A 9,806-nucleotide genomic window follows, 5' to 3' on the forward strand; every position below is an offset into this window, starting at 1 on the left:
ATGTCTAAAACAATATGCTTGTAAGCTTCTATAGCCATCCACGGCATTTTCAAAACTAGAGCAAATAATTTTGTTTGTTTAACATTGTTGATTATTCTAACATCGTCCATTCTTCCGTCTCCATCTCGAAGTGAGCTCCACAAGGTGAGGTAAAAGAATATTAAACATGCACCATAACACTTCAACCAATCTTCTTTTGCTACATCACTGATAATGTGATCATGTTGATTTCTAATTTGGTAATTAAGAGAGATGGGGGAGGGTCTCTAGCCTCAACCCTTCAAATTTGAGGCTTGCCTAATCTCTTTTTGTGTTACTCTATCTCTACTTCTAAGGAATAATTTACAACCTAGCAATTCACTTTATAATTCTAACCTCCCTACCTTATCATTTTCTCTATTCCTTCTTTGTACCACAAAATAATACGTTATTTATTTTGCATTTGCACACTAAGTTGAATTAATCTCTCTCTCTCTCTCTCTCTCTCTCTCTCTCTCTCTCTCTCTCTCTCTCTCTCTCTCTCATAGATGTGTGTGTGTGTGTCTCTCTCTCTCATAAATTGCACCTCACAATATAACTTAACTATTGCAAACTTAAAAAATTAAATGGTCGTAACACAAATTTTTCTACACATGCATGACATGTGGTGGAAAACATTTTAAAAATGTGAAGTTAACATTCTTAGCCTTCAAGGTTATGAACATGTTTGCATTACATTCATGCTTAAAAGAAATGGATGACTTGGTTGGGCAAGTCACAAAGAGAATAAGCCAATCCAATGAAGGAAATCCAATAATATATATCATTATTACTTTTAGAGTGGTCTCAAGTATACATCAAACATTCCCAAACAATTTACATGAACACACCTTAGGAGTTATGATACAATGCCCATGTATGTTAGGGCTTAGGTTGGTATGTCTATGAATCAAATATGGTACAAAGGCAAATAATGAAACTTAATGGAGCAAATCCTAAAGGGCGAGTTTCACAATTACAATGTTTGTGTATCTATTGGTTTGAAGAAGAGACGTAGCCGTGGAAACCCAAACCTTGGAACCTCTTCTAAAGATAGGAACTCTTACTTAAGAGTACTGAAGTAAAATTGGGTTCATATTCCTAGTGAGTTTCTAACATATCTCTTCAATCAATAGGCACAATTTCAAACATAAGAGGACATTCACAAACCAAGTGAACCCTCAACTGATGCTTCCTTCTCCACACCTTCACGCACTAGATTGTGCCTTTGGCTTTCATACTTTTCCGGCTTTGGCACAATTAGAAATACAATATACAGACCATTATTTCCACTCTACACCCTCAAACTGTGCCCGCCAGTGCAAGACACCAGATCTTATTTTCTGCTTTTGGCACAATTAGAAATGCAAGTTGCAGTTCTTGCTTTAACTCTAAATCCTCCGATTGTGGCGAGTGTGTGAAACCCTTCTCAATGTAGCTATGCTAAGGACACATTGATTTATGGAATTTTAGCTCAGCTTATATGAGTAGTGTGTGGGGGGAGTATATTGGGGGTTCAATTATTGAGTTTGATCGTCAATGCTCATGGGCTGAACTATAAAAAGAGTAAGGCTGATGAAAGGATGGGGGGCCTTGAGGAGTCAGGCACTTTGCAGTCCCCCTAGGCGTGTAGATCATCCATAGGCTTTTTACAATTAGGAGCCTTTGGACCAGAGAGAGAGACAGAGAGAGAGATTCTTTTCTCTGTTGGGTTCTTCACGGGAGACGATGAGGCTCTGACGAGAGGCAGTCCTCTGCGTCGAATGAGTCGAAGAAGCATGCGTTGTTTTCTTGTGGGGTCTCTGCCACACAACCCCTGCCCCGCCCCTCCACTTAATAATTGTCCCACATGATGTCCTCTGCTCCCAACCAAGCAACACAAAACACAATTGAATATAGAGAAGACTCTGACACAGAGAGAGAGAGAGAGAGAGAGAGAGGTGTTTGGGTGGGGACAAGCAGATGTCCAGCCAAAGTACAGCATTCAGTGCTTCTCTCCTCAGCAAAAAACCCAACACAAAGTTTACACTGCACTGGCTGCAGAAGAGCAAACTTCACAGTTCACACCATAGCAGCAGCCTGAGCCTCATCCAGCCTGCACCTCTGGCTCTCGCGTGCGCGCACTCGCTCCTCGCGCGGGTTTGCATGGTTGCCAGTTGCCATTGCATCCAGTCTGGACCAAAGAAAACCATGTGTGAGAACAATCATTGCTAGAGTTTGAAGGAACAGCCCAAAATTTTCAACTTGAAGGGCTGCATTTAAATCTCAATTTCTTTGGGAGGAGATTGGGAAGGTACATTTTACTGTTCTTATCCTAAGTAGGCTATCTCCTTGTATTGAAGGGTAAATTTAATTCTACCCTTCTTATCCCCCCCCTCCCTTTCAAGGGGTACTGCAACCCTTGAATTTAAGCCCTGACAACCATTACAAAAACCCAGTTGCCCTGCCTCCATCCTGCACTGAAAAAGACATATTTGAGAACCAATGCAAAGACCCAGTTGCCCTTGCATCCAGTCTGCACACTCAAAACATGCTTCAGAACCACTACAAATACCTACTACCTTCCAAATTTCAACTCAGAAATTTGTAGGTGTTTTCCAAGGCTTTGAATGGCATATTCTTGGGATCTTGTAGGTTCTTTCCAAGGATTTGAATGGCATTTCACAAGAATTTAACTGAAATTGGATTCAATTTCTAGTCTATTCTAAAACCTCCACTTCCGAAATTCAAAAATTCTTTTAATTGCAATTTCGGCAATTCACTTGACACGAGACCTCTGTTTTCTTGTGAGTTTTGAAATATTAGAAATGGTGTACGATAATGCTTGCTTGCTTTTTTGCCTGGTCAATATGTCCCATATTCCAGAAGCTTGTTGCTTTCCCTTTGTTATATATTTGCCTGCTGGCATGATGGGTACATTGGGTAGGGCAAGCTCCCTGATGAACACAGAGAACCAACCTGGCATCTAGCTTTACAACAATCAATGCCTTGGGTAAACCTTACTACAGTCAACAGGCAAATGACATTAGACTCTGAGGACTGGTGACAGGTCTTGCCCACAAGAGAGGGCTAAATGGAATATACTTCTTAGAAGTTGCTTGCAGCCTTAATTTATGGAGTTACTGTGCTTTCTGCCTTACTTAAGCTGCTTTGAATATAAGCTAGGAAGATCAAATATGACAGCATGCATGCATTTGATAGTGCCCTTAAGTTTAAAAAAGTACTGATTACCATGCCTTGTACCATACAAGCTTACTTTGTAGCTCACCTTTTTGGTCAATCTAGATTTGCTTCCTCTTTTCCACCATGTTTACTGTTGCAGGGAGGTACTTTTGCTTTTTGTTCTACAAAGACTTTTTCAGGGGGCAGTAAAATTTGAAAGAGTCCTATTATATTGAATTTTCAATTTAGAGGTACAGAAATTCACTGGCTTTTCCAGGTAGTGAATTGGGAGCCAGAAAGTGACACTTAGTGCCAAATCTTGCAAGAAAAATGCAAGCATAAGCAATGAGCACTCTCCCACACAGCTGCGAAAGCATGCTGTACAATGTTTTTAAAAAAGATTATGGTTTCACTTGGCTGGTCACCAAGATAGACGTTGTAATGGGTCTAGGCATTGGGCTGGAGTGCACCTCCATTACAAGTCTTGATGTAAGCCCTGGCATTCAATCAATATGAGTTCTTTCACAGCTAAAATGCAAGCACAGGGTGGTGCTACTCCATGCACTTGCTAGACCTTCTTGAAGTACCTAAGCTTACACACATGAAAATCTACATAATGACTACTAGTTAATATCTACATCTTTTTACAACGATTTAAACACTTCAATTCTTTTCTTCAAATCTGATGTCAGAAGTCTGTAAATACATGAATCTTGTCTTGCATCATATGCAACCATTTGGTAGGAGCCAATCTTTACAGAAATAGGCTTTCAGCCATCTTCTTAGTGATAAACCAAACCCTTCAGAACCACCTCTGGACTCGAAACCACAAGTAATTTGCAGAACACACAATAGTTTGACCTTTTCATCATCCCTGTTATTACTCCAGTTAAGTGTGGAGATTATAACTCTCCTCCCAAATCATTAAAAAAACAGACAATAGTTATTAACAATGCCATCTGTTTATACATTGCTTAAGAAGAAGGAATTGGCCCACAGCAATTCTTTTGTTTCAATGATGAGTTTTGCTTGAGTCTTTACAAGGATCATGCTGGGAATTCCTCCATTTCCTTCAGGTACTTTACAACTTGCAACATGTTTGGGCGTCGCGAGGGATCATCTGATGTGCAGAGGTTTGCCAGCTGAAGGACTTGCAACACCTTCATCCTACAAGACCCAGTGCATATTGCAGGATCCAGCACATCAGCCACCTTCCCATTTTTGATCATCTGCCTAACCCACCCCACGAGGTTGCCTCCTTCAACCTCCTTGAAATCAGCCCCTGTCGGTTCCTTTCCTGTCACAAGCTCAAGCAATATCACCCCATAGCTAAACACGTCCCCTTTTGTTGTTGACCTCCAGCTCTGCCCATACTCTGGGGGTATATAACCAAATGTGCCTGCAATATCAGTGCTCACATGGGTCTCACAGGCACTAATCAAGCGTGCCAACCCAAAATCGGCCACTTTGGGCTCAAAATCAGCATCCAAAAGGATGTTGCTTGCCTTCATATCCCTATGTATGATGTGTGGAATGAATCCATGATGCAGGAAGGCAAGCCCTCTTGCTGCCCCAAGTGCAATCTTGAACCTTTTATGCCAGTCCAAGATCTCTAAGCCATCGGTGTGGTTCCGTAGCCAGAGGTCTAAGCTTCCACGGACCATGTAGTCATAAACAAGCAGTTTTTCCTCTCCAAAAGAGCAGTAACCCAGCAGAGGAACTAGATTCCTGTGCTTGACTTTCCCCAGTGTCTCCATCTCAGCCAAGAATTCCCTGTTTCCTTGCATCTTTGCTGTCCCCAGCTTCTTGATGGCCACTGTCCTGCCATCAGGTAACACAGCCTTGTACACTGTTCCAAAGCCGCCATCCCCAATAATGTTCTTCATGCAGAAATTGTTTGTCACATGTAGAATGTCTGCTAGCGTCAACCGCAGAAGCGGCCTCTCGAACATGGCTACATTGATACTCAAGGGCTCCTTTGTTTTGCTGGTTGACAAGCACGCACTGGGCTCCCTTTGGCTATTGAGCTTCTTCTTCTCATCAGTCAATTTGGAAGCGACTTCCTGTTTGAGCCTCATCCATTTTACTAGAACAAAGATCAGACACAGCACTGCCATGGTGCTTCCTACTGTAATGCCAAGAATAGCACCGGTATTCACCAAATCTGTTGACTGCTGGTGGTTTCCATCACACGCAACTCCTATAACACTGCCACACAATGCTTCATTCTCTGCAAAGGCCGCAACTGGAATTTTCTTACATCCACCACTCTCTGGAATCTCTCCAGATAAGCGATTGTTAGACACGTTAAAATATCTCAGAGCCAAAAGACCACAAACATAAGACGGAATGGTTCCACTTAATCTATTCCCTGATAAATCTAAATATAAAAGCTGAGAAAGAGACCCAATCTCTTCCGGTATGACCCCATCGAACATATTATCGTGCAGATCAAGGTAAGCAAGGCCAGTTAAATTGCCTATTTCTCCTGGTATGGAACCAGTAAAAGAATTATGGCTGAGATTGAGTATGCCCATTTCCTGCCACACTATATTGCTTTGAGACAACACTGTCTCAAGTCCACCATTCAGCTTGTTTCCTTGTAAATACAGCCCAAGGACGTCGCTCATTAGAGCCCATTGGGAAGGAATTTCTCCTTCAAAATTATTATGGCTCAGATCCAAATGTTGAAGCGAGTCCAGCTTGCTAAGCTCTGCAGGTAGAGTGCCTGAGAGCTTGTTTCTGGTCAGGTTCATGCTAACCAAGCTGTTCATTTCACTCAATGCGGGAGGAATTATGCCTGTAAGCTGATTGAAGGCTAGGTTAAGACCCTGAAGTTTGTGTAAAGCCCCGAGCTGCTCAGGGATGCCGCCGCTGAGAAGATTACTTGAGGCATCCAAATTGGTTAGGTTGGTCAAATGGGACATATGGATGGGCAGCATTCCAGAGAGTTGGTTGTCATTCAGGTATAGTTCCACAACCACAATGCAGTCCCCAATTGATTCTGGGATGCCGCCTGACAGAAAATTCGAAGAGAGGTCAAAGTAGCCATGATGTTGGACATAACTACTGCTTGGAATTGCTGTTTGCTGGAATCCAAAGCAAACCTCTGAAGGTATGGCGCCAGTGAGATTGTTGTGGGATAGCACCAAGCACTCTAGATTCACAAGCTTTCCAATCTGTTTAGGGATAGTCCCAGTGAGCTGATTGTTACCCAAGTCAAGAGTCGTAAGCTGGATGCAATTAAATAATTCTGATGGAAGAGAACCTTGCAGCCTGTTTCCATTCAAAATCAGCACTTCCAAGCGTGCAAGCTTCCCAATTTCTTTTGGGATCATACCATCCAACAGATTATTGCTCAGCACCAAATGCTGTAAAGAAGCAAGTTTCCCTATTGAGGGTGGCAGTTCACCTTCAAGAAAGTTGTTACTAGCTTCAAACCCAAGTAGACTAGAAGAAGTCCATAGCTCATCTGGTATAGTACCTGTGAAATTGTTGCATCCCATCTCAATGGTAACCAAAGGAAGTCTTGCCAAGTATGCAGGGATACTACCGGTCAGTTGATTGCTATCCAGGTGTATCTCTGTCACATTCGTGCAGCCTTTAAATGTCTCAGTTATGGTTCCGGAGAAGGAGTTGTGTTGCAAATAGAGGGACATGAGGGACTTGGCATCACATAGCTCTGCAGGGATAGGTCCTGTGAGGTAATTGTCTTCTACAGAGAGTGATGTCAAGGAGGAACAGTTCCCAAGCTCAGGAATCAACCTTCCAGTCAGATGGTTGGATCCTAGGAAAATGTTGTTGATTAGCTTCCAGCTTCCCAGCCAATCCGGCAATGACCCGGTTAGCTTGTTCCTCTCAACTGAAAATGCAATCAAGGATTGAAGATTCCTGAAAGAATCCGGTATCGGACCAGACAGAGCATTGAATGATAGCATCAAGGTGGCCAGATTGGTGCAATTCCCCAAACCAGATGGGATAGACCCATTCAATAAGTTATTGGCCACGGAAAGAATCTGCAGCTTCTGGAGGTTCCCGAGTGTTTCCGGCAATGGCGATGCAATGTTATTGAGCCCAAGGTCAATTTTCTCCACATTATGCAATAGGCCAAGCTCATCCGGCAGAGGCCCAGTGAGCTGATTATCTGAAGCTGAAAGACTGATCAGGTTCCCCAAGCTGCCTATTTCTGGTGGCAAAGGCCCACTCAGCTTGTTGAGGTTGAGGGTCAAGTCTGTCAAACTGACTAGGCTCCCAAATTCTGGAGCTATGGGGCCTCCAATGGAATTATTGCTCAAGTCCAAAATTTGAAGCTTGGTCAAGTTTCCAAGCTCAGGTGGCATCTCAGAGGAGATGGCATTGTTGCTGAGGTCAAGGAAAATGAGCATCGAGGCTCCACCAAGCTCAGAGGGAATGCTAGTGAAGCTATTAGTACTCAAATCAAGGTATGTTAAGCTGCTCAGATTGCCAACTTGAGGAGGGATGGGACCGGTAAAAGCATTCCATCCCAAATCAAGCTTTTGCAAATTGGCCAGAGAGCCAATTTGGGGAGGAAGCTTTCCACTGAGAGAGTTGAAACCCATCATCAGATCCGCTAAGTTGATGAGATTAGATAATTGTGGAGGGACAGAGCCAGAGAGGAGGTTGTAGCTCAAATCCAGAGACTCCAAATTCACCAAATTGAAGAGTTGAAGGGGTATGCCTCCAGAGAGATTGTTCATGCTCATGTTGAGGGTGTGCAAACTGATCAAGTCACCAATCTGCGGAGCAATTGGGCCACGGAGCTGCATGCCATAGAGCTGTAAGGAGGTCACTGCGGTTGATGCCATGCTGCATGTGACCCCAGTCCAGTTGCAGGGAGACAACTTGGATGATGATGATGGGTCCCAATCTCTCAAAGCCTCTGCTTCCTCCAAGGTTGACTTGAATGCCAGAAGGGCTTCTATGTCTGAAGCTCTATCTCCTTGTGCTGTTAAGACTCTAGGCTGTGTGATGTATAAGGAAAGGAGGAGTAACAGTATAAAGTTGGCCATGACATTACCACCTGCAAGTATTCCACAATGGCCCAACACGAGTGGAAACATCACCACATTGAAGGCTCATGACACAAGCAAATTCATGGGTGATATGAATTCGGGTGTAGTTGCAGAGGAATTAGATACAGAAAGACTTTGCATCAGTAGCTACTGATACTTTGTCCCATTTAACATCAACAGCCCAAGGATGAGCAAACATATATTACTCAGGTTACTGTATGAGTAAACAAGAAGTAACAAGCAGAGAGAGAAGAGAGAGGGTGTGTCTGACATTGGACAAGCTGTCAAGCAGTGCTCCCAGGCACATGCACATGTGCGTGCAAGCATGGATGTGTACGTCCGCATGCCTGCACGTGCGCATGGGCGGGGGGGGTGTGTGTGTGAGCATGGAAAGAGGCCACAATCACATCCCATCATATCTTGTAGTCAAATGAGAAGACTGTTTTTGGGTGGAACTTGGAAGAAGCTTGTGAAGGTCATGGATTCAATACTAGTCAAGTGAGGGCACTGTGTTCTGGGTGGAGGAATAAAGGATACTCTCTCTCTCTCTCTCTCTCTCTCTCTCTCTCCTCAATTCCTCTTTCCACGTTCATGTCCATCACATGCCCAAAAATAGATTGGACACAGGAATCGCAGTGAATGCAGCAGTGGTGGGGGGGGGCATTCTTTCTATTGAGAGTGTGCATCAAACATCATGAGGAAGCAAATAATGTGAAAGGACTGGGAAAAGAAGAGGCTGTCTTTGATTTTCCGATGTGATGTTTGTGGGCGGTGCAGCAAAGGGGTAGATATAAAGATCATTGGGGAGGAGGGGGAGGGGGGCGGGGATGAAGTGACTCTGATCGTGTGATGATGATGCTTGTGTTTGCTTTTGATGAGGGTAACAGTTTGTGTGTATTGTGACGTGTTCTCTCCATCAACGGTAAAACACTCTTTATAGTTCAAAACCCCCCAACTCCCCCCCCCCCCCCACACACAGCTTGTGATAGAGATGCTCTCAAATTTTGAGTCAGGTAGTACTGCAGATTTGCTTGATTGAGACTATATTAGCTGTGGTTTGTGTCGCATCAACACATGACGTGATTACAGACACATAGACATCTACACATCGTTCTTGAGGTTCAGTGTATCAAGTCAAGGGAAGGGGAACACGGTTAATAACAGTAGTAATATGGGAAGGAAGAAGCAAGCTCGCTTCCAAGGGGGGAAAAACAACCGAAAGGAGATGTCAATTGTGAACAGTTTTACATGACATATGTCCTGATTCATGATAGTAATGTAGAGTAGAGGAGAGTACTCTACTGGGACATCCGGAGAGAGATGTACTTCTGACAAAAGGAAAAGATCCCGCACGACCTGCCGCACGCATACTACTACTGTTCACGTGCACACCATAGAGAGAGAGTCTAGACTCTAGAGAGAGAGAGAGAGAGTGTGTGTGTGTGTTTCTCTAGAGAGAGGAGTGATACACACACAAATTAAATAGTTAGACCTCAAATTCTTTTGTGAAGAGATTGGAAAGGCACATAACTATTCTTCCATGTTAAAAGATAGTTGAATTATTTGAACAAAATTACGACTTGTAGCCGCCTT

At 43.5% G+C, this 9,806-nt stretch overlaps 1 protein-coding gene across 1 annotated transcript; it reads right to left on the reverse strand.

Annotated features, from left to right (window-relative positions):
* Window positions 1-3,454: 3,454 nt before the first annotated feature.
* Window positions 3,455-9,085, reverse strand: LOC148012799 (uncharacterized). Its single transcript, XM_087669004.1, has one exon. It carries the CDS (start codon window positions 8,259-8,261, stop codon window positions 4,227-4,229), a length of 4,035 nt encoding a protein of 1,344 aa, XP_087525130.1. The 5' UTR covers window positions 8,262-9,085; the 3' UTR covers window positions 3,455-4,226.
* Window positions 9,086-9,806: the final 721 nt, after the last annotated feature.

The sequence above is a fragment of the Lygodium microphyllum genome, chromosome 27 (genome assembly GCF_053477565.2).
Source record: "Lygodium microphyllum isolate KBCC chromosome 27, Lygodium_microphyllum_v1.1.10, whole genome shotgun sequence".
NCBI classification, from domain to species: domain Eukaryota; kingdom Viridiplantae; phylum Streptophyta; class Polypodiopsida; order Schizaeales; family Lygodiaceae; genus Lygodium; species Lygodium microphyllum.

Bases quoted from the DNA above. Each gene is read 5' to 3' on its own strand.
- LOC148012799 (XM_087669004.1), bottom strand. From the start codon at position 8,261: ATGTTTCCACTCGTGTTGGGCCATTGTGGAATACTTGCAGGTGGTAAT.